Here is a 24,539-nt window from a genome sequence, read left to right as displayed (position 1 = left end):
CGTTGGAAGATTCAGGATGGATCAGAGAAAGTCCTCCGCAGAGTATGTAGTTCAGCTGTGGAACTCCCTCCCACAGCAGACAGTGAGGACCACCAACTTGGATGGCTTTTTAAAAAAGGATTGGACAAAGTCATGGGAGCAGGAGGGGGCTGTCAGGAGCTCGAGTAGGACGCTGGCGGGGACACATGCCTGACTGGCATGTTCCCTCCCTCCTGGTTGATCGTTTGGGAACTTCATAAGCTTTATTCAGCCAGAACATCACAGCGACCGATGCCAACAGACACCAGCACACTTATGGATCCACAGAGTTTGCGCATCATGCGCGTGACAGACCTCAGCAACTCAGCATTTTGGCTAATCTACTTTATTTACATATAAACACACACGGAGCACTGCAACATGGCTCCTTCTCTCTCTAGCATCAGACAGCAAAGAGAAAAAGAACAAAGGACAATAGTCCCACTTCACGGAACACAGGAACACAAACATCCTGTCTCCGTCACTTCCCACTCTGTGGAGTCAAAACATACACCGTCATGTGATAGACAACAATACCATGACTGCAGTCATGGAGCAGGAATTCTAACAGGAGCCCTGGCACACCCTCCTAAAGGCCTGCTACTGCACCGTGAGAGCCCAGTGGAGCCTGTTGCAGCCTCAGCAGGCCCCGCCAGGCCTTTTGGAGGGCATGCCAGAGCTCCTCCCAGCGGCCTGGTGGGACCTGCAACAGGGCCTCCTGCTGCTGCGACAGGGTCTGGCGGAGCCCGCTGCTGCAGCGGGAGAGCCCACCCGGCTGCAGAATATTGAGGGGGCCCAGACCCCTCGCTGAAAATTTTGTGGGTGCCTGGACACCTAGGGCTCTACGGAGACGGCGCTCTAATGTTTCTGAATGCCTGTTCCTGAAAGCCACAGGACTCTTGTGAGGGCTCTTGTGCTCAGATCCTGCTTCCCACGGGCGACTGATCAGTTGTCATTTCCACTCTCGAGGGCACACAAAGGGGCGTGAGCTGCAGCGTCCCGATTCCAGGCCCCCTTGATAGGGTGGGAAGGGAGATCAGGATGCTCTGAGCCAGTTTGGCAGTAGGCAGAGGAAACCGGATCCCATGGCCCAGAGAGACTGGAGTGGGTGGGGGGTTGTCGGATGGAGCTGGTGCGTCTTGTTGTTGACCGTGGCTGATGCCTCTCCCCCCTGAGGAAATCTCGTGCGCCTGGGCCCCCCTTGCCTGCCTGCCGAAGTACCAGAGCGGCTGCTGTTGTCCCCCACTCCCTGCAGGTGCGCATGGCGCTCAAGAACGCGGAGAAGGAGCTGGAGTCGCACAGCAGCTGGGCCGTCCCAGAAGCCCTGCAGAAGTGGCTCCAGCTGACCCACGAGGTGGAGGTGCAATACTATAACATCAAGAAGCAGAACGCCGAGAAGCAGCTGCTCCTGGCCAAGGAAGGGGTGAGTGGGAGGGCAGGGAAGAAGGAGCAAGGAGGCCCAGTCAAGAGGGAGCGCATGCCTGAACTATGGGGTTCTGGTCGCCTCGCCTCAAAGAGGGTATGTAGAATTGGAGGAGGTTCAGGAAAGGGCACCCAGAATGATCCGGGGGTGGGGTGGGGGGGCAACTCTCCTACGAGGAAAGGTTGCCGCGTCTGGGGCTTTTCGTTTAGAGAAAAGTCAACATGGTAGGAACTTGTGAAATTGTGTACCGCATGGAGAAAGTGGCTAGAGGAAAGTTTCTCTCTCTCTCATAACACTAGACCTTGAGGACATGCAGTGATGCTGTGTGTTGGACGATTCAGGACAGAGAAAATAAAGTACTTCTTCACACAGCACAGAATCAAAGCATGGAACTCCCTGCCACAGGATGGTCGTCAGCCTTGATGGCTTTAAAAGAGGATCAGGCAAATTCATGGAGGGCTTTTGAGGGCTACTAGCCCTGATGCCTGTGCTCTGCTTCCACAGTTGGAGGCAGCGATGCTTCTGAAGGCCAGTTTCTGGAAACCACAGGAGGGGAGAGGGCTCTTGTGTTGGAATCCTGATTACGGGCTTCGCTTTAGGCCACCTGGTTGGCCACTGTGAGAACAGGAGGCTGGACTAGATGGGCCATTGACCTGATCCAGCAGCCGAGCTCTTATGCTTCAATGAGGCTCATGGAGGTGGGAGACAGAATCCACAGACTGCTCAGCACCCTGTGACAGAAGGATGTGGGCTGTGTCTTCCTTTCCTAGCCTCGCCCTCTGGGTCCCATAGGGGCTGGCAGCTGAGACGCAGGAGCAGAAACTTTTGAATAGATGTGACCTTTTCAGTCGCGTTCCTCTGCTTACGCCCTTTTTCCAGGCCGAAAAGATAAAGAAGAAGCGCAACACTCTCTTTGGGACATTCCACGTTGCCCACAGCTCGTCCCTGGACGACGTGGATCATAAAATCCTGACGGCCAAGTGAGTTTGCTGTGTGTGTGGGCAGCTTCTGTCCTCTCTGCCCCCCCCCCCCCGCAAGACCCACATCCTAGGAAGCCGCTGCGCAGGTTTGGAGGCCAGAAGCCGGGAGCCTTCAGCTGTGCGGGAGGCAGATGACCCCCCATTCTGTTCTGCGGAAGCAAGAGCGCTTTGCGAAGGAGGAAGGGCCTAGCCGCCCATCCGCTCCGCCGGCTAAAGATGTTCTGTGGTTGAGCTGCATCACCCTCTCCTTCGCCACTTTTTGTCTGGAGATGCTGCCAGAGATGGCATCTGGGGCCTGTTGCGTGCCAAGCAGACACTCGGCCACTCAGCTCTGCTCCTTCCATGGTTGGGGTTTGTGGAACTGTAGAGTTGGAGGCACCCCGGAGGCCATCCAGACCAACCCCCTGCAAGGCACCTCAGGCCTTTGTCTCTCCGCTCCCTCCAGCCCTGCTTGTTTCCTTTCCTTTCTCCCCCCATCCCCCCATAATATGTGTTTATTTCTTTCCACAAGTACACATTTATAACAAAATTGTTTAATAACCATTCTCTGAGATTCTCTGAATCTCCAGACTGACTTCCCTCCATCCCCTACATGGGTCCTTGTACCAGTATTTACAACTACATGTCAGTCCATTCTCCATAGTTTTTGTAGTCATACCTCGGGTTACAGACGCTTCAGGTTGCGTTTTTTCAGGTTACAGACGTGGCGAAACCCGGAAGTACCAGAACAGGTTACTCCGGGTTTCGGCAGTCGCGCATGCGCAGAAGCGCTAAATCACAACCTGCGCAGGCGCGGCGCTGTGGGTTGCGAACATGTCTCCCACACAGATCACGTTCACAACCCGAGCCTCCACTGTATTCCCAAATTGTCCATAATTTTCGTTACATTACAAGTGGGTCTTATAGCCCAGCTAAAGTTTTAATTTGTTTACAATGGTCTCCTAGGTAAATTATAATTTTTTCCCATTCTTTTTTAAAGTCCTTGTCTTCTTGATTCCTGAGTCTGCCAGTTAGTTTTGCCTTTTTGGCATAGTCCAGCAGCTTGGCTTGGCTAATAACATCCATGCAGCTGTTGTCGCATACATGAAAAGTCTTTTCTCATCTATTGGGATCTCAGCACCTAGAATTCCTAATAGAAACGCTTCTGGTTTTTTAACAAAAGTTATTTTAAATGTTTTTTTTCAACTCATTATAACCATTTCCCAAAATGATTCTGTTACCTTACATGGCCACTGCATATGGTAAAAGGTACCTTCCTTTTCTTTACACTTCCAGCAGGTACAGTGGTGCCCCGCAAGACGAATGCCTCGCAAGACGGAAAACCCGCAAGACGAAAGGGTTTTCCGTCTGCAGAGGCGCTTCGCAGGACGAATTTCCCTATGGGCTTGCTTCGCAAGACGAAAAATGATGAAAAAATTTGGATTTTTTTTCCCCCCCCCGCTCCAAAACCCCTTATTTTGAATCGCTAAGCTGCTAAAAGCATTTTAGCAGCAAAACTGCTATTCTCCCAAGTGTTAAAAAGGCGTTTTTAGCTCTTTTTTAGCCAATAGCGCTAATAGCGCTACTCCGTCAATGGGCTTGCTTCACAAGACGAAAAAACTGCAAGACGAAAAGACCCGCGGAACAGATTCTTTTCGTCTTGCGAGGCACCACTGTATTTGAACTTGTTCTATACATTTTAGATAACTTAGTAGAGGTCAAATACCACCGGTGCGTCATTTTCATAGACGCTCGTTCCCTTCTCCACCCCGCAGGCAAGCCCTGAGCGAGGTGACGGCAGCCCTGCGGGAGCGGCTCCACCGCTGGCAGCAGATAGAGATGCTCTGCGGCTTCCAGATTGTGGTCAACCCGGGCATCCACACCCTGGTGTCTGTCCTCAACATCGACCCCTCGTGGATGGGAAGCTGCACACGGCCAAACACCTCGCACTTCATCATGACTGACGACGTGGACGACCTGGATGAGGAAATCGTATCCCCCATGTCCATGCAGTGTAGGTATCCCTGGGGGGCGGGGGGGGCGAGGAGCTTCACAGCCATGGAAAGCAAGGGAGCCCTCACCTGTTAGAGGACTCTAGGCTAGCAGTGATTCTCAAACTTGGGTCTCCAGTTGCTTGTTGGACTACAACGCCCATCATCCTTTGCTAGCATGGGTCATGGATGATGGGAGTTGTAGTCCAACAGCAGCTGGAGACCCAGGTTTCAGAAACGCCAGCTAGGGGATGGTTCACTTTCACACAGTCCTCCTGGTACAGAGGTTCCCAAAACTTTCCCTCTGTTTTTATTATTATTTATTGAATTTATATACCACCCTATACCGGGAGGTCTCGGGGAGGTTCACAGAACAAAATCAAAATATAAAACCACAAAATATATAATCGAAATAAAAACAGCAACCCAATAGCCCCTTCCCCCTCTCTCTGTTCCATCAACTTGTCCCCAGTGCCACCCATTCCGCCCGGTATAAAAGCATTATTTGGAATAGCGGTTTGCACAACCTCTAAGGAAGATAATCACATGGTAAAATTGAAGGTGGTGACCATGAATTGCACAATTATTTGCAGCCCAGTTAAAACTGTTTCATTCAACTGATTCAACAAAATGGATGGGCTTGATCCGGGCATGCCAGCTTTTCACGATAGTGATTTGCACCTCCGTTGTCCCCCTGCCACCCCCTTAGCGCTCCCCTTCCCCGGTGAGCCCACTGCCCCACCCCCACTTTGGGAACCTCTGGACCACAGCCCCCTCCCCCTATTGCCTTCCTGACACAGGAAGCAAATTCTACATGGAGGGAAGTGGGAAGCAGCACCCCGCCATCCCAGAAACGTGACAGCGCCTGGTGCGCATGCGTGCTTTAAGAGCCGGAGTTCCTCCCCTCCCCACCTCTGCATTAAAGTGGGGCGGTGGTGGGGAGGAGGAGGAGGAGAGCGTAGCCCTGGGGCTACAGAACGCCACCGGCTCCCATTGTGTCGCTTCAAGGCAGCTGGAATCAAGCAGGGCTTGGTAAGGCTCAGCTCAAGGGTGCTGTTCCTTTGAACATGCGCAGAGCGTTTCCCAAGCTCAGCCAGGCACCCGCAGTCTGGGGCTCAGGGGTTTCTGAGCAGAGGTTTGAACACCACCAGCATTTTGCTCTTCTGAAGCACCCCTGACTCACGATGGCCTAAGACAGGAACGCCTGGCTTGCCTCTGCCCTGCATTTCCCCAATACTGGGAGGAGTGTGGGGTGGGTGGGAATTTGCTGCTGTGCTTCGAGGGACCCCGAGGGTCATCCAGCCCACCCCCTGGCAATTCGGGAATCCCATAGAATAGACTGGAACCTGCTCACCCCGGGCAGGGAAGGTGAGGACAGAGCGGTTGCTGGGGGTGTCAGCTGGGGGCAGACGTGGGGAAGGCAAGCCTGGGGGTGGTGAGTGGGCACAGAGCCACAGAGTGGGAACGGGACCCCCATGGGTCATCTAGCCGAACCCCGACAATGGGGCGCAGAGCGGTGGTCTAGGTTTGGCAGGATTGGGGGGGAGGGCAGGGCAGGGTCCTTTGCTTGCCGATCAGAAATGCCGATGTGAGGTGTGATGTTTCTCCCCACCAATGACGCCCCCTCCCCCTTTCTCTCTCCCCCACCGGCCTCCCTGCCCTCCTCCCGGTTGGCTAATGCCAGACGCAGCCTTGCTCTTGGGGCACAGGTTCAGCGACCGCTCATCCCTCTCCTCGGAGGACCAGTCCTGGAAATACCCCGGTTTGAGGATTATTCTCTTGGATTCTCTTTACACCCTCTGAACTAAACGCAAAGGGCAGGAAGGAGGGGCCCTCCTGCTCACACAATGGCACCAGCAGCAGCCTCTCTGAGCACAGAAGCTAATTCTCACCTCATCCTTTCTTCCTTCATCTCTAGCCAAAAAAGTGCACACACAAAAAACCCCCCAAAGCTGGCATCTTTACTAACACCTTCCCTGGGGGCAGGGCCTGCTGGGACCCAGAATCACCCCCAAGCAGAGAGGAAAGCAGGGCAGGAGGGGCTCGGGGGGGGGGTCACCTGGACTCTGTGCCCTGAATGTTCCTGTCCACAGTCAGAGGCAGCGATGCTTCTGGATCCCAGCTGCTGGAAACCACAAGATGGGGAGGGCTCTGGTGCTCAGGTCCCGCTTGCGGGTTTCCCATAATGGGCGTCTGCTTGGTCACTGTGAGAAGAGGAGACTGGACAAATGGGCCACTGGCCTGATCCAGCAGGTGATTCTTAGGTTCTGGTGTTTCGAAAGACCTTCCAGGCTGAAACCTGCAGTTGCTGGAGGATGCTTTCTGGCAAGAAACAAGAAGACAAAGCAACCTGCCCCCTCCCCCTGCCTCTATGGGCAAAGATTCATCCCCTGCCCCCCCCCCCCCGAGCCTCTGGAATATTAGAATTGTAGAGTTTGAAGGAAGCCCAAAGGTCATCTAGTCCAACCCCCTGCAGTTCAGGAATCGCTTCAGCTGCTTCCTGGTTCTTCAGATCCCAGCAGGGCCCCCCTTGCTCATTGGCTTCCCGCTCCATGCGCCTCTTAACCCCTCTGACGTTGCTGCTTCCTTTGCATGCCCCTCCAGTGCCCAGGCACCCTCCACCCCTGGAACCCAGAAGGCACCTCTGGGCCAACCTCCCATGGTGCCCCGTCAGGAGTTATGCGTGGGTGCTGTGAAGCCTTGGAGGTCCGGGGGCCTCGTCCTGGATTCCCAGGCGTGAGTCCGCCAGGCTCCTTCGCTCGCTTCTCATCCGTTAGCAGGGCTGCAATTGAGAGGAGAATCCGGAGAGGGCAAGAGGAGGGAGATGCTTATAAGAATCCCCCAAAGAAGATAGCGAAGACCCTCTATAGGGCAGCAAGCAGCTTAGGTGACCCCCATAGATGCCTCTCGACTACTTTGATTGACAAAACTGCTCCTCTTAGGGTGCCACGTCAACCCCATTCCACATTGTGCAAAAACAATATTTTGGTGCGACGGCACCTATACACTTATGAACCTGTTATTGACATCCGTCAGATGCCTTCCCTGCACTCTTTGGCCTGCTGCTGCAAGTTTTACTCTATTTCCACTTTAACTTTTTTTAAGTCTTAGGTTGCTGCGCTCAGTTTTTCCTTACAGATGATTTCATGGTTTTATTTTCCCCCCTACGTTGCTTTGAGCTTTCTCCTTCCAGTCGAGCAGTGTGTAACTCTTACAAAACAAGCAAAACAAAAGGCACTGCAAGGAGGAGCTGCCACAGCCATTTACTGGGGGCTCAGGGCGAGTGTGGAGCTCCTTCACTTCCCCGGGGGAGCAATTGGCAGGGACAGGGACAGGGCGCAAAAGCCGACAGCCAGCAACCTCTCCTGTCTCCCTTGAGCCGCTCGTCCTCCTAATCCTCTGTCTCTCTCTCCCGGTTTAGCGCCCTCCATGTCCAGCGGCGTCCGCCAGCGCCTCGTCGACCCGCAGCACTCCTTGGGATCGCAGAGGTTGGTAGAGAGTCACCAGGCCGCCGGCCAGGGTGAATCGGGGCCGATGGTCCACTACCTGCCCGGCAGGGTCACTCTGCGCCGGATGCCCAGCTTGAGCGGCAGCCAGCCCTTCGCCTCCGACATCCACGGCGGAAGTGCGGCCGCCTGCTCTCCGTCTTCTTCCTCCTCCTCCTCCTCGCCGCCGTCTCCTCCTTCCTCCTCCTCCACGGGCCACTCGCCCTCCTCCGCTTCCGGCTGCCACGCCCTGCCCATCCTTTACCACCACACCACCTCCTCCTACATCCTCCAGGTGGACGCCCTGCCCAACCTGCCCCCTCCCGACGTCACCTCCGGGACGCGCTGCCGTGCCGAGAGCTATGGGTATTGTGCGGCTTCCTCCGGGAGTGGTGCTTGCCCTCTTGGCTTCCCCTCCGGGCCCGGTCTTCCTTCCTAACCCAGCTTCCTACCTCCTTCCCTTGGCAGAAGCATGGGGGCCCGTGGCTGCCGTCTGGAGGCCTGCACAGCCTGGTTTGGCGTGTCATTGGTCCTCTCGCCTGGTGGTTCTGGCCAGGGGGAAAAAAGGACGCTAACACAACTAACTGACTTGGGCCGTCCTGTGATGCAGAGTGTGCTTTTGTTTGGTTTGCCTCCACTTCTCCCCGCTGCACAGAGTTAAATTGCTCCAAGAGGGCTCTTGGGTTTGAATCCTGCTTGCAGGTTCCCCATAACAGCCAGCCCCTGTGAAAACAGGATGCTAGATTAGGCGGGCCATTCGCCTGATCCAGTGCTCTCTTCTGATGTTCTTAACCCTGCCTGGGTTTGTAATAATAATAATAATAATATCTTTATTGTTTGTGTGTTGGTGTGTGTGTGTGTGTGTTTTGGACATCAGTAATTACCGTATTTTTCGCACCATAGGACGCACCGGACAATAGCACGCACCTTGTTTTAGAGGGGGGGAGAACAAGAAAAAAAAAATCCCCTCTCTGCCCAGCGCCCCTTCAGCGAAGCAGTAGGAGGCGCTGCGCAGAGAGAGGGAGAATTTCCCCCCTCTTGTTTTCCCGCTCTAAAACAAGGTGCCGTTTAAGGTGCGTTCAGGCGGCTACCTTGGAAGCCTGGAGAGCGAGAGGGGTCAGTGCGCACCGACCCCTCTCGCTCTCCAGGCTTCAGGTTCCTTTTGACCTGCTCTTTGGGGCTGGCGGGGGGAAGCCCACCACCAGCCCCAAAGAGCGGGTCAGTGAGCAGCGGAGAGGCTGCTGCCATAGTCACACGTCACTTCTCCAGCTGGGAGAGGGTCGCAGGGCTATGGCTTCTTTAGCCCTGCACATGCTCTCCCAACTGAAGAAGTGCGCTGTCCCGGCTGAAGAGGTGGCGCGCAGCTAAAGAGGCTCCTGCCATAGCCGTGCGTCACCTCTCCAGCCGGGAGAGGGTCGCGTGGCTATAGCGTCTTCACTCTATAGGACGCACACACATTTCCCCTTCAAAAAAGTGCGTCCTATAGAGCGAAAAATACGGCATTACTATTCTTATTAACCCCAGCCACTCTGGGCAGCCTCCAACACGTACAAAAACATATTAAGACATCAAACATGGAAAGCTTCCCTAAACAGGGCAGCCTTCAGATGTCTTCTAAAAGTCAGTTTATCTCCTTGACATCTGAAGGGAGCAGGGTGTTCCACAGGGAGGGAGCCGCTACCAACAAGGCCCTCTGCCTGGTTCCTTGTAACTTCGCTTCTCGCAGGGAGGGAACCGCCAGAAGGCCCTTGGCACTGGACCTCAGTGACCTGGCTGGACAATGGGGGTGGAGATACTCCTTCAGGTATACTGGGCTGAAGCCGTTTAGGGCTTGAAAGGTAAACACCAACACTGATTTGTTCTGGAAGCCAATGTAGATCCTTTAGGACCAGTGTTCTATGGTCCCAGCGGCCGTTCCCAGTCTCCACCAGTTTAGCTGCTGCATTCTGGATTAGTTGTAGTTTCTGGGTCACCTTCAAAGGTAGCCCCACGTAGAGCGCATTGCAGTAGTCCAAGCGGGAGATAACCAATCTGGAGAGAGAGTGCGCGGTCACACGTTTTAAAATCCGGGTTCCTCACGCCCTGCTTTTCCCCCTTGTCTCTCTCTCCCCCACCGCCAGAGATTTATCGCACTCTGACTCGGATTCCTCCATCCCTCACCTGAGCAACAGCCAGCGCACGTCCAGCTCGGCCCCCCGGCTGCCTGCCCGGCCAGCGCTGCTCAACAAGTCGGAGGAAGCGGCAGTGGCGGCCGCCTGCGGCTACAGCAACCGGCCGGCGGAGGCTTCCTCTTTGCCGGAGCCCTTCCCCGAGAGCCCCATCCTCATGAAGAAGGCCGCGATGCTGAACCACGGCCTGGAGAAGTCGTCCAGCCTGGGGGAGATCAGCCACGCGGCCGGGGCAGGGCCCCCCTCCCGCCAGGCCCACTCCGACTCCTCCCGCTCCCACAGCCCCAGCTCCACCGAGCCCGACACGCCCTCCCCCACCTCCGACCCCCGGCTCAACAGCCAGGGCAAGGCGGGCAACAGCCGCATCCCCCACCTGGCCTCCAAGAAGAACGCGGCCGGCGGGGAGGAAGACAGCGGCTCCACGGGGGAAGAGACCGACTCCTCGGGGCAGGGCAAGAAGAAGTTCCCCCTGAAGATCTTCAAGAAGCCCAAGAAATAAGTCCGGGCCGGGGGGGTTAGCAAGGAGGGAACCCCCCAGCCAAACACCCACGCTGGGACGGAGCAGGAGGCGAGGGGAGGGGGAGCACCTTGAGGAGGGGGGGGCAAGAGCACCCACCCACCTCTCCTCCTCCTCCTCCTCCCCCAGGATCCCTCTGCTCTCCGGGTGGAGGAGCTGCTGGTGGAACGCCCCTATTTATTTTGTGACGTCGGCCTGGCCGCCTTCCTCGCGCCGGAGGTGGTGGTGGGGGGGTCCCTTGCTTTTGGCTGCGCATGGCTTCAGACGAGCTCTCCCTCCCAGCCCTCTCGCCACCGCCACACCGTGCGACGCTGGATCCGTTCACCCCGCTGCCGCCGCCCCTTTGTTCGCTGCTTTCCCTGCACACCACAGCAGCCCCGAGGAGGCTCAGTGGCCCCCACCCCACAGGGAGGGAGAGGGGGCTGTTGCTGGGGAGGGCGGGGTGGTGCTTGCCTTGCTTGTCCTAACCCCCATATGTGGGTTTACTTTAGGGACTAGCCCCTTTGCCTCAAGTGAAGCAAAGAAGGGGCAGGAAGAGGGCAGGGCAGGGCTGCTGGGAGGTGTGGGGAAGGAGAGAGGGAGATGAACTCAAATCGGCCTTAAAAGCCCATTTTTTTTCAGATCCCTTTGTTAACATCAGCTGTTCGTTACAGACAGAAGGGGGCAAGTTCAGCGCCCAGCTCTGTGGGCAGGAGACCCCAAAGCGGCCACTAGGCCCCAGAGCAGCAGGGAAGGGCTTTCCTTCTCCCCACACCTCCCCTCCAGGTGGAAAGAGGCCTTGTCTTTCCTGCAAGTGGTGCTTGGCTTTGGGGGGGGGTCCCTGCAGGAGCTGGGGGGCCTTCTTGTGCCTGCTTTCTGGCTCACAAATGAGCAGGAGGCTTCGCTGAGCCTGGAAGCCTTCTGCAAGAGCTTCCCCACAACTCTACCTTTGGAGTTGCTGTCTGCCCTGGGACGTCCCTGCTACAGCCGGGTCTTGCCCTATGCACGTGGGACGCAGGGAGACCGGAGCTGGCTTGCCTTCAGCTGGCTCAGCTTCTTGGCCACGCCAGGCACCCGGCTGCGTGTCGCCAAGCGGAGGAGACCCCACTGCACCTCCTGGTTGCAGTCTGGGAGCTGGGCGGCTCGTGTGGGGATGAGCTGCCTCCCATTCCCTCTCGCAGGCGCTGTTTTGTTTTGTTTTTGCACTTTGGAGCAAAGGTGGGCAGGTTTGGGCCGCTGGTGGCCTCCTTCCATGGCAGACACAGGGCTTCTTCTCCGACAGCAGCCTCCCCTCCAGAGCCCTGCCTGCATGCCTTGCAAGGACAGAGGAAGGGCTTTGGGGAAAACTCAGAGACTTGATGGCCAAGCTGGCACCGCTTTGAGCTTCCTGCTGTTGCTTCTCCTCCATCTCCAAGCGCCTGCGCCATCCGGGCCTTCCTCTGCCAGCTTGACAATGTCTGGGTCTGGTGAGGAAGGCGAGAGACCGGGCACTTACAGGGAGGGGGGCCTGGGCTCGGCTCAAGCAGAGGATGGGGCAACCCCCACCCCACCCCCCACGTTCCACCATCCAAGGCCATGAAGACCATCTTGAGAACGCAGAAGGTTCGTGGTGCTCCCTTCTACCCTTGCCACGCACCACCGGAGGCACGACAAGTGCCAAGGAAAGCAGCCTTCACAGCATCCTCTTCCTCCGTGAGGTCCTGTCTGGCTGCCAGCTTCTGCTCCGGGCAGCGATGGGCACCGGGAGATCATCCTGTTCCTCCTCCAGCGCCAGGCCACCCTGCTCTGCACCTGCCAAGTCTTGATCTTATTTAATGGCCATTTCATAAAACTGTTTTCAATCCAATAAAAGCATGTAGATTATTTTAAGGCGGCTGTGTGGCGTCGGTGCCTTTGGCAGAGGGAGGGGGCAGGCAGGAAGTGGCAGTTGGGCAAGAAGGAAGGGTTTGCTTTGGGCGGCATTGCAGCACAGCCTTGGCTGAGAGGAAGAGCTCAGGAGCAGCCCTCTGCCTGAGGGGCAATTTCCTCGAATTGTAGAGTTAGAAGGGACCACAAGGGACATCTAGTGCAGCCCCCTGCAATGCAAGAATTATTATTTTTACATTCATTTATACCCCACCATTTCCCTGATAAGGACTTGCTGGCTCACAGCTGAAGGATCCCTGTCAGATGGTCGTCTGATCTCTGCGTAAAAACCTCCAAGGAAGTCCGTTCCACTGCCGGACAGCTCTTGCCGTCGGAGGGGAGGGGGGCACACCAAGAAGGGCCTCAGAGGATGAGCTCAGGATCTGGGTCAGTTCACGTGGGGAGAGGCAGTCCTTGAGGTTTTGTGGCGCTGAGCTTTGAATTGGGCCTGGAAACAGATTGGTAGCCAGTGTAGCCGGGCCAGGATTGGCATCCCAGGCTCAAAGCGCCTTGCCCCGGGGAGCAGCCTAGCCACCAAATTCTACATTGGCAGACATTTCCTAAGTGTCTTCAGGGATTGCAATCGCCATTTATGCACACTCTGTGGGTTGTGTGTGTGTACCCTAATCCCTCCCCTGGGCTGTCTTTGGCCTAGTTCCCAAGGGAGAGAAAAAAAATCAACTGCATCAAGGCACTTGGAAGAGATCAAACCATTTATTTAGGGGGAAATCTTCAGTTTCCCCTGGAAGGGAGGAGGAGCCCTGCTTCCACATCTGGTCTTCGCAGGGGCTGCATCTTCCAAACCTTTCCCTCCCAATACCCTGCCCCCCACTTGCGCCAACCAAAGCCCCACACAGTTAGAAGCCCCCTCCCTACTCGTCCCGACATTGACACCCACAGATCTAGAATCATAGAATCATAGAGTTGGAAGAGACCACAGGGGACATCGAGTCCAACCCTCTGCCAAGCAGGAAACACCATCAGAGCACTCCTGACATATGGTTGGGTATGACATATGGTCTGAAGAGAGAGAAACAGGAATACAACATAGCAATGGAGTGCAGAGACTGTGGGCAAGGGATTCCTGAACAGGAGGACCAATGGCGGGGAAGGGGCTCAAGGATGGAGAGACCCAACTGCCTGCACCTTCCAGAGCATTAATACCAGGGCAGGGCTAGGGGGACCCCTCCAGCTCCCATCTGGCCCAGGCAGCATTGCCACTGGTCAGTGCTGATGCAGGTTGAGCCCCACATCCCATAGGAGAGCCAGTCATTATCCAGGGGGTCGGTTCCTTCCCTACACCGGCTTGAGCTCGGTTACTTCGTTGGCTTCGCCCTTGGCACCTAGCAGGGACTCTGCCAAACTCGGGTGTCTAAAAAGAGACAGACAAACACCTGGTACAAACCCCAGCCCTCCACTGGCCATCTGCTTGGGCCACTTCAGCAATGGGGGCGAGAGGAGGGAAGAGGGTGCAAGGAAGAATGACCCGGGTGGGGCGCAAGGGAGGAAGGAGCCCAGAGTTTTCCTGCTGCTCTGCAGCAGATCAGTAGACAATGTCCTGCTTGTTTTCTTCCTGGCTGGAGAGTCAGGTGTGCAAATGAGAGAGAGAGGAACGCTTTGCCAGTCCAGAAAGACTGGCTGGGACTCGGCCTCTCGAGTGAGTGGCACCTCCTTGGCAAGCCATCCGTTGAGTTGGAGGAGCTCTTGGAGGCAGCAATAGCCTGCCACGTTCATGAGCCCAGCAGGGCTGGCAGATGGCACCGACGTTGCCACAGCAGGGTCTGGAAGAGTCCTGCCAGCCCTGGGCCACCACCCTGTTACGTAGGGAAATGAGCTCTGAAGCCCTAGGCAGGCCTTGCAACGGAGAGTTTGGCCCCCGACTCAGCCTCTCCTTGGCAAACAGCAGCAGGGCATCCCCAACGCCATGATAGGGACGTCTCCAAGGAAGCTGAGATGGGCGGTTGCTGTTGGCGAAGGCGGACAACCGCTGCTCCGTTCACCCACAGATCGATGCTTCGTCGCCGTGCGGCGGCTGCCAGCCCCCTGCAAAGTCGTTGTCCGTCAGGTTCACCGTGTAGGGGACATCGATGATCTCGTGAGATGCATCCCGGCTGCTGGCAGTGCGCCAGGAGTTCAGAGGGCGAATGGCTTTCCTGAAACGCTGGGACAACGGCAGAGAAAACAGGCTATGAGCTTCTGAGTTCAGCTTTGAACCTCCAACCTCGCATCCTAAATTAAAAGAAGCACGAGGGCTCCAGGAGCTCTGCGTCTTCAGCCCCCCAACATCCCCCTGGTAGGGTTGGGAAGACCCTCCAATGGAACCCTGGAGGGCTGCTGCCACTCCGTGTGGGTCAGGGATCGCCAACCTAGTGCCACCCCCCCTCCAGTCATTGGACTACAACCCCCATCAGTCACGGCTGGGAGTCAGGGATGATGGGAGCTGGAATTGGAAGGTTCGGGAAAGATTAAAAAGTAGGGCCTTCTTCCTGCAGAGCAAAGAGCATGCTTGAACTACGGAACTCCCTGCCACATGAGGCAGCAATGGCCACCAGTTTGGATGGATGAATTCATGAATGAGGAGAGGGCAGTCAGTGGCCACAATGGCCACACTCTGCTTCTGAATACCACAGGGGGGAGAGGGCTCATGCTCAGATCCTGATTTTAGGTTTGTTTCCCATTAAGGGCACCTGGTTGGCACTGAGAACAGGATCCTGGAACTAGAAGGGCCATTGGCCTGATCTTACGGTCTTCATCCAGCACCTCCCAGAGGGAAGTGTCTGCGCAGATGGAGGGATCAATGGCTGGTCACGATAAAAGTCATTTGCGTGCTGCCTAAGCTGGCTTTGAGACATTAAAGGTAAAGGGACCCCTGACCATTAGGTCCAGTCGTGACCGACTCTGGGGTTGCGGCGCTCATCTCGCTTTATTGGCCGAGGGAGCCGGCGTACAGCTTCCGGGTCATGTGGCCAGCATGACTAAGCCGCTTCTGGAGAACCAGAGCAGCGCACAGAAACGCAGTTTACCTTCCTGCGGGAGTGGTACCTATTTATCTACTTGTACTTTGACGTGCTTTCGAACTGCTAGGTTGACAGGAGCAGGGACCGAGCAACGGGAGCTCACCCCGTCACAGGGATTTGAACCGCCGACCTTCTGATCAGCAAGTCCTAGGCTCTGTGGTTTAACCCACAGCACCACCCGCGTCCCTTTTGAGACATTACCTGCCGTTTATTGTCTTGACTGTTTAAAGTGCTCCATATAGTAATAATAATAATAATAAATTTTATTTATACCCCACCCTCCCCGGCCAGAGCTGGGCTTGGGGCGGCTAACAACAGTAAAATTACAGTAAAAATATAATGGGCACGGGGAACCAATTTAAAACACAGGTTAAAATGCAATTTAAAATGCAGCCTCATCAAAACCATAAGGGAAGGAAAACATAAGGGTCAGACTAAGTCCAAACCAAAGGCCAGGCAGAACAGCTCTGTCTTGCAGACCCTGCAGAAAGATGTCAAGTCCTGCAGGGCCCTAGTCTCTTGTGACAGAGCGTTCCACCAAGTTGGGGCCAGTACTGAAAAGGCCCTGGCCCTGGTTGAGACCAATCTAACTACCTTGCGACTGGGGACCTCCAAAATGTTGTCATTCGTGGATCTTAAGGTCCTCCGCAGGGCATACCAGGAGAGGCGGTCCCATAGGTACGTGGGTCCTAGGCCGCATAGGGCTTTAAAGGTCAAAAAGTCACCAGTCAAAACCAGGTGACATTAGATGACCCCGGGCATCCCTTCCAACTTTCAAGATAGGCCAGCTTGCCTAAGGCCCTCTACTGATTAGTGGCAGAGGTGGGGTTTTGAACCAGGGAATTGCACAGCCCAGTGCCAAACTGTAGAACCTGTGAGCCCCCAGATGTTGTTGGACTACAACTCCCATCACCCCTGAGCTCTGGCCTTGCTAGCTAGGGGTTATGGGAGTTGTAGTCCCACAACATCTGGGGACCCACAGGTTGAGAAAGGCTGCTCTAATCCAACACCCTGCAATTCAGAAATCTCAGCTCAAGCATCCATGACAGAAGGCCGCCCAGGTAAAGGTAAAGGTACCCCTGCCCGTACGGGCCATTCTTGACAGACTCTAGGGTTGTGCGCCCATCTCACTTAAGAGGCCGGGGGCCAGCGCTGTCCGGAGACACTTCCGGGTCATGTGGCCAGCGTGACATCGCTGCTCTGGCAAGCCAGCGCAGCACACAGAAACGCCGTTTACCTTCCCGCTAGTAAGCGGTCCCTATTTATCTACTTGCACCCGGGGGTGCTTTCGAACTGCTAGGTTGGCAGACGCTGGGACCGAGCGACGGGAGCGCACCCTGCCGTGGGGATTCGAACCGCCAACCTTTCGATCGGCAAGCCCTAGGTGCTGAGGCTTTTACCCACAGCGCCACCCACGTCCCCTTTTAGACAACCTGTGTCTAAAAGCCTCCAAGCAGTCCACAAACTCCCAAGGGGAGGCTGTCGAATAGCTGCTACTGTCAGAAAGCTCTTCCTGATTCTTAAGTCAGAAACTCCCCGGAATCCCTCGGTTTGGGGCCTCCCTTCCGAAGCAGCAGAAAACAAGCTTGATCCCTCTCTTCCATGTCAAGGCCTTGGGAGGTGTCTATATCACATTACCATTCAGCCTTCTGAATCATACTCACGTCTGCCAGGGTCCCTGACTCCTTGAAGAGGGCGATGGATGCCCAGAGAGGGATCTGGATGCAGGTCACGACCCCCATGCAGATGCCCAGGGCCTCCCCCCACCGGGGATACTGGTAAGTGCCGTAATGCAAAGTCGTGCTGGACAGATCCAGGAAGATGTAGAAGAGGGTGAACTGCGGGGAGGGAGAAGGAAAGACAAGCAATTGTTGGAGGATTCTGGGAGTTTCAGAAAGGGGCAGTCGCATGTGAGCCTCCCCACCTCCTGTGGGAAAGGAGCAGAATGGTTTTCTTGCTATTCCGGCAGCAAGCAATAATAATAATGATCATAATTTATTATTTATACCCCGCCCATCTGGCTGAGTTTCCCCAGCCACTCTGGGCGGCACCCAATCAAATGTTAAAAACAATACAGCATTAAATATTAAAAACTTCCCTAAACAGGGCTGCCTTCAGATGTCTTTTAAAGATAGGGTAGCTGCTTATTTCCCTGATACCAGATGGGAGGGTGTTCCACAGGGCGGGCACCACCACCAAGAAGGCCCTCTGTCTGGTTCCCTGTAACCTGACTTCTCGCAATGAGGGAACCGCCAGAAGGCCCTTGGAGCTCGATCTCAGTGTCCGGGCTGAAAGATGGGGGTGGAGACAGGTATACTGGACCAAGGCCATTTAGGGCTTTCAAGGTCAGCACCAATACTTTGAATTGTGCTCAGAAACGTACTGGGAGCCAAAGGAGCGGTGTTATGAGGTCAGAGACCACAGTGATGGCTGTGAAAAGCCAATGAACAAGGGAGAAATTTGCCTCCCTAAGTCTTCCAATATCACGATGCCATTACAGTCATACCTCATGTTGCTTCATGTTACGTTCTTTCAGGTTACGTCCTGCGGCGACTTGGAAGTACTGGAAAGGGTTACTTCCGGGTTTCACCGCTCGCGCATGCGCAGAAGCGCTAAATCACGCTTCGAGCATGCGCACAAGCACCAAATCATGCCGTACACCTGCGCAGATACGGCGCTTCAGGTTGCGCTCTTTTCATGTCGCAAACCTGAAGCGCCACAAACCTTTTCATGTCGCAAACCTGAAGCGATTTGATCTCCCGCTTTATCACTACCCGAAGGAGTCTCAAAGTGGCTCACAATCTCCTTTCCCTTCCTCTCCCCCACAAGAAACACTCTGTGAGTCCAGCCCAGGTTGCAAAAATCCAGGTTCAGAAAAGGAAAGCCAAAATCATCAAAATGAACACTCGGCTTTCACCATCCAGTTATTTAAATCAAGATGAACAGTGGCAGGAAGCTGATAAAAAATCTCTGCCCTGCCCCCACCCAAGCGGAAGGGGGGGGGGCGACATACCAGCAAGAGCCCAGGCGTGAAGACCACCCAGCAGGCCTTGAAGTACAGCACCAGCTGGCTGCACCAGGGTGGGCAGCGGCAGATCATGTCCACGATATCTTGGCAGAACTTGTTGATGCCTGCGGGGTTGGGGAAGAAACGAGGAAAGGGAGTTAGCAGGTGGGGGGGCAGCGTGGCAGAACACCCCCCCCCCCCGGCCACTGCACCCTCAACTGGGACACCTCTCCATGGTTTACCATATTTTGCCGTGTATCGGACAAGGGTTTTTGACTCAAAAACCACATAAAAAAACTGGGGTCGCCCAATACACAGATAGTGGCATGGGGGGTGTGGAGTAGGCGTGTGCCGCCAGCCAGTTTGTTGGCAGGAGTGCAGATTCCTGGCATGGCGGGTGCTCCCTGATGCTCCCCTGCGGCGGCATCACAGGAGGTTGTGCTCCCGGGAGCGCAACTTCTCCTGATGCCACTGCGCGTGGGAAATGATCTAGGGAGTGTTTCCTGCCCGCAGCTGTGTGGGGAGAGAAGCTCAACAACTTTGCGCCATCTCTCCTCATTTCCCTAAAATTGAGTCCCCCCCAAAATAGGGGTCTTATACAAGGGGGCGTCCTATAGACAGGAAAATACGGTGATATGGGTGAGCTGCATCATGGAGTTGCAAAGTTCTCAAGGCAGCCATCCCCTTCTCCGGATGGGCCACTGCGAAAGGAGGAGCTGGGCTTCTTCTGACGTGGCTTTGGGGTCTCTCTCCAAACAGGCCACAAGGGCTGGCCAGTGGTTGCTCCTGGCTTACCGATGGAGATTTGTTTGTTTCACTTTCACATGTGGTTCCCATACCTTGGGGGGGGGGTATACCTGCCCCTTGGTTCCATAAACTCATTTGTAATGCCCCCTCCCCTCCCCAAAACAGTATTCAGACCAGCAGTTTGCATGGCCTAATAATAATAATAATAATAATAATAATAATAATAATAATAATAGTAGTTATTTATTTATACCCCGTCCATCTGGCTGGGCCTCCCCAGCCACACTGGGAGGCTCCCAACCAAATATTAAATACACAATACAGCATTAAACATTAAAAGCTTCCCTAAAGAGGGCTGCCTTCAGATGTCTTCTAAAAGTCTGGTAGTAGTTGTTCTCTTTGACATCTGGTGGGAGGGCGTTCCACAGGGCGCCACCACCGAGAAGGCCCTCTGATTGGTTCCCTGTAACTTGGCTTCTCGCAATGAGGGAACCGCCAGAAGGCCCTTGGCACTGGACCTGAGTGTCTGGGCAGAACGATGGGGGTGGAGACGCTCCTTCAGGGATACTGTTAGGGCCTGTTAATAGAACCGCTGCAAGAAGCCAGAGGCCTGGGCAAGGGGGCGCAAAGGGAGCCAGCGATCGACCACACATTCGCCCCATAAGACGCACAGACATTTACCCTTACTTTTTAGGAGGGAAAAGGTGCATCTTATGGAGCAAAAAATGTGGCACTTGAAGATGCTTGAAGATGGCTATCGTCCCACTTCCTCAGTCTCCTCTTCTCCAGGCTAAATATCCCCAAATTCTTCCAGTGCTCCTCTTGAAGGCTGAGTTTAAGAGGCCTTTGGAGGGTGCAGGGATGACAGACAGAGGTGGGAATTGGCCACAAAATCTTGCTGTGCTCCTCAAAGCGCCAACTGCCCTGCGGGCATCCAAATGCCATTCCAGGCTATGCCTCAAGTTGGCGGTGCAGCAGGAGGAGAACAGTTTGGAAGCCTGGAGAGCTCTGGAAGAAACAGACTGGAGTGGGGAGGCCTGCAAGGTACTCACCGTAGAAGAAGGTAACTCCGAGGCACATGAAGAGGGCAATGATGATGAGCCCAAAGCTGGTGCTGTAAGAGTCCATGAGGGTGAACCAGTAGATGCCGCCCTGGGGAGGGAGGAAAAGCCACACAGGTGAGAACGGAAAAAGAGCCTTGCTGCATCCAGGTAGTCCACTATCCCACTCCTCTTTCCAAGGTCCCTCCGGTGGCAGGTAGTTCCGCAGTTTAACTACGTAAAGGAGGACTTCAACAGGGCAGAGCCATTGTGCCCTGCAGCCATCTTGCGCTCAGATCCTGCTTGCCTGTTTCCCTTTGGGCATCTTGGTTGGCTGCTGTGGGAACAAGCTGCTGGACTGGATAATATAATAATTTTATTTTTTTTAATACCCCGCCCTTCCTGGTTTAAAAACTGGGCTCAGGGCGGCTAACGGCAAATATAAAACATTGATTAAAAAGGCGACTTAAAAAACAGCATAAAATACAAGATAAATAAATAAACAGCATAAAGACAACATCTCACAAAACATTTAATGCTCCATGTATATAGGCACCTTCTTAAAACTCTTGAAAGGGGTTAAAAATCAAAAGCACCCAATCAGTACGGTCCTCGGTGCTAGCCTAGTTTCACTGAAGGCTCCTCCAGAGACATGCGAATGGGCAATGCCAGTCCCCTCTCGTTCACTAAAGTAAAGGTAAAGGGACCCCTGACCATTAGGTCCAGTCGTGGCCGACTCTGGGATTGTGGCACACATCTCGCTTTATTGGCCGAGGGAGCCGGCGTACAGCTTCCGGGTCATGTGGCCAGCATGACTAAGCCCCTTCTGGCAAACCAGAGCAGCGCACGGAAACGCCATTTACCTTCCCGCCGGAGCGGTACCTATTTATCTGCTCACACTGTGAGGTGCTTTCGAACTGCTAGGTGGGCAGGAGCAGGGACCAAGCAATGGGAGCTCACCCCGTCGCAGGGATTCGAACCGCCGACCTTCTGATCGACAAGCCCTAGGCTCTGTGGTTTAACCCACAGCGCCACCTGCGTGACTCTTAAATAACTCAGTTCCTCCCCCCTCCCTTGGCCTGATCCTGCAACAGGGCTCTTCTGGCGTTCTGCTTACCTCTGTGATTAGCAGGAGCCCCAGAAGGTAGAAGGCAAAGCAGAGAAGCCCCAGGAAGACAGCTTTGCGCCTCCAGTCGCGAAGCGAAGGAAACTCGTCCATCACTGCCGTTGTGATGCCTTCCATGTTCCCAAACTAGAAAGACAGAGAAGCATTCGCTGTTAGGGTGGGGGGAGACCAGCACCCACAGCGCCTCCCCACCTGCCATTTTGACCTACCCTTCTCCTTCCATGGGTTACAATTTGACATATACTTCCCCCCAAAATGAAATTGTGCGAAACGCACAATATGCAGTGACTGCAGCAAGAGTGTTACTGGCACAAAAATGGAAACAACAGGAAATACCGACAATAGAAGACTGGAGGTCTAAATTGTTAGATTATGCTGAATTAGATAAGATGACTGGAAAGATTAGATACCTAAGAGACCAAAAATTTACAGAAAACTGGGGGAAATTTGTTAAATATCTGGAGAATATAAGTGATGGTCAAATAACGCTAGAAGGTTTCAAAAGAGCACTGTGAATATGCAAAAGACATTGTTAAAAGGAATGAGAGGAAAAAAAGATATAATTAATGACAATGGTAAAAAAGGAAATGCGGAAACTAATAGTGACTACGAAAGATTTATGGAAAAGCTGAAGGAAGTCCAAAATCAAAGATCTGGAAATTGAAATGTGAAATGTGAAAATAATGTATGTTCTGTTTTGTTTTGTTGTAAATTAATAAAAATTATTTAAAAAGAAAGAAAGAAATTGTGCAAAACGCACTGGTCCCACCCACTTGCACCATGCACCTTTTTGCCTTGGGCCTGCCCCCCCAAAAAAAAAACCGCCCAGGAAGGATCTACGGAACTCCCTTCCACAAGACCACCAACCTAGGTGGCTTTAAGAGAGGATCGGACATATTCATGGAGGAGGCGGGGACTCTCAATGGCTCCTAGCCAGAGGCAGCGACGCTTCTGAAGCCCAGTTGTTGGACACCCCAGGAGGAGAGACTTGCTCTGGTGCTCAGCTTCCCATAATGGGCCTCTGTTTGGCCATGGGGAAACTAGGTGGGCCACTGGCCTGATCCTGCAGGCTCAGCTGGTGTTCTTATAGTAGGGTTGACCATGTCTGAATGTCTCCCCACCCCAGTTATTGGACTGATGCCTTTAAAACTGTTGTTTCATCTGACATAGCCCAGTGGGTTCAAGCGTGGCGCCGATAACGCCAAGGTTGCAGGTTTGATCCCCGTCTGGGGCAGCTGCACACTCCTGCATTGCAGGAGGTTGGACTGGATTGATCCTTCCAACTCGGGAATTCTGTGATTCTCTCGCAGAGTCCGGCCAGCCTTGGGCCTGCGGAAGAAGGGGCACCCAGGGCAACATCTGGGACTGACCAAGGTGTCCACTCCGAGGGTGAAGAGCATCAGGAAGAAGAGGATGGACCAGAAGGCCGACCCCGGCAGCAGAGCAAGGGCTTCTGGGTAGGCCACGAAAGCCAGACCTGGACCTGGGGAAGGACGGAAGGAAGGAGAGAGTTTGGGGCCAATAACCCAGATGTGTTTGGCAGCATCAATTACAGGTCACGGAGGACGATACGATATGATACAATATGATAATCTTTTTTGTCATTGTCCCATACAGAGCAACAAAATTGAAAAGATCTACATAGAATCATAGAGTTGGAAGAGACCACAAGGGCCATCGAGTCCAACCCCTGCCAAGCAGGAAACACCATCAGAGCACTCCTGACATGTGGTTGTCAAGCCTCTGCTTAAAGACCTCCAAAGAAGGAGACTCCACCACACTCCTTGGCAGCAAATTCCACTGTCGAACAGCTCTTACTGTCAGGAAGTTCTTCCTAATGTTTAGGTGGAATCTTCTTTCTTGTAGTTTGGATCCATTGCTCCGTGTCCGCTTCTCTGGAGCAGCAGAAAACAACCTTTCTCCCTCCTCTATGTGACATCCTTTTATATATTTGAACATGGCTATCATATCACCCCTTAACCTCCCCTTCTCCAGGCTAAACATGCCCAGCTCCCTTAACGGTTCCTCATAAGGCATCTTTTCCAGGCCTTTGACCATTTTGGTTGCCCTCCTCTGGACACGTTCCAGTTTGTCAGTGTCCTTCTTGAACTGTGGTGCCCAGAACTGGACACAGTCCTCCAGCTATCCCAGCCTGGTTAGCCCCTAAAAACTCTGATACCAGTTTTTAAAATACAATATACTCCCACAGAGACTACCTTACACAGCCACAGTCACACTTGCCAAGGGGAAGCAGGGTGGACCGAGGAGTTCTGGGTTCAAATCCCACCTTGGTCCCGGACTCCCAAGCACAAGGCTTATTCAGAGAGGAGGTTGAGGAGGCAACCAATCCAAGTTCTCCTCTCCATCATTCCCTGTGAGATTGCCTCACCCCGCTTTGATTGGCAGGACGTAAGCCCCTCCCAAAACAGACAAGGACCCGCCTCCTCCTCCTGCCCCCCTACCTGAATCTGCCACTTTCCCCACGGGGACCTTCTTCCGCCAAGCCATGTGGCCCAGGATGGAGAAGATGGCGAAGCCAGCGAAGAAACTGGTGCAGCAGTTGCCGATGGCGATGACCAGCGTGTCCCTGCAGGAAAAGACGTGGAGGGATGGAGAAGGGAGCATTCGGTCCCTCAGTTAGCAGCGATTCCTGCATTTGCAGGGGGGTTGGACTAGATGATCCTTGGGGATCCCTTTTGACTTTGTAGTCCTAGGATTCTATTTGCTGAAGACAAGCCTCTTTATCCTGGCCTTTGGCACCTGAGAGACGCATTTAGGACCCACCCTAGCTGTTTTGATCTGTTTTAACGTTGAATTTTATGTCATCATAGCCTGCCCAGGGACCTGGGCTGGGTAATATTATCTCACCCCTAATTCTAATAATAATTTTATTTTTATAGATAGATAGATGGTAGATAGATGGTAGATAGATAGATAGATGATAGATAGATAGATAGATAGATAGATAGATAGATAGATGATAGGTATCTCCTTCATGGATCACTGCCTTGTCATGGTGAAGGGGCTTGAACAACTCAGAGAAGCTATGAGCTACGCCGTGCATCCCAGTAGTGATGTATGGAAGTGAGAGCTGGACCATAAAGAAGGCTGATTGCCAAAGAATTGATGCTTTTTAATTCTGGTGCTGGAGGAGACT

At 54.0% G+C, this 24,539-nt stretch overlaps 2 protein-coding genes across 21 annotated transcripts in view; one reads left to right on the top strand and one right to left on the bottom strand.

Annotated features, from left to right (window-relative positions):
- Positions 1-12,409, top strand: part of STIM1 (stromal interaction molecule 1) — a 104,358-nt gene extending 91,949 nt beyond the window's left edge. For 7 of the 20 annotated variants that reach the window (XM_083436312.1, XM_083436316.1, XM_083436313.1 and 4 more), the window contains 5 exons: positions 1,274-1,441; positions 2,321-2,421; positions 4,176-4,414; positions 7,813-7,879; positions 9,997-12,409. In XM_083436312.1, coding sequence (XP_083292438.1) covers positions 1,274-1,441; positions 2,321-2,421; positions 4,176-4,414; positions 7,813-7,879; positions 9,997-10,543 — 1,122 coding nt within the window. In that variant the 3' untranslated portion in view covers positions 10,544-12,409. Of the gene's footprint in view, positions 1-1,273; positions 1,442-2,320; positions 2,422-4,175; positions 4,415-6,075; positions 6,154-7,812; positions 8,243-9,996 lie in introns of all 20 variants that reach the window. The other 13 variants (XM_083436309.1, XM_083436307.1, XM_083436310.1 and 10 more) reach the window with 3 other exon arrangements.
- Positions 12,410-14,289: 1,880 nt separating this feature from the next.
- The window catches only part of LOC310675591 (sodium-dependent proline transporter-like), a 29,349-nt gene continuing 19,099 nt past the window's right edge, over positions 14,290-24,539 (bottom strand). Inside the window, exons 9-15 of the mRNA XM_083436501.1 lie at positions 23,845-23,969; positions 22,753-22,865; positions 21,374-21,508; positions 20,269-20,368; positions 18,476-18,594; positions 17,127-17,300; positions 14,290-14,606 (exon numbers count right to left, since the gene is read on the bottom strand). Of these exons, the coding sequence (XP_083292627.1) occupies positions 14,442-14,606; positions 17,127-17,300; positions 18,476-18,594; positions 20,269-20,368; positions 21,374-21,508; positions 22,753-22,865; positions 23,845-23,969 (931 nt within the window). The 3' untranslated portion in view covers positions 14,290-14,441. The remainder of the gene's footprint in view (positions 14,607-17,126; positions 17,301-18,475; positions 18,595-20,268; positions 20,369-21,373; positions 21,509-22,752; positions 22,866-23,844; positions 23,970-24,539) is intronic.

This window comes from Podarcis tiliguerta (assembly GCF_965153285.1).
Source record: "Podarcis tiliguerta genome assembly, chromosome: 4".
NCBI lineage: Eukaryota > Metazoa > Chordata > Lepidosauria > Squamata > Lacertidae > Podarcis > Podarcis tiliguerta.
This window is presented reverse-complemented; position numbering and strand designations above follow the sequence as displayed.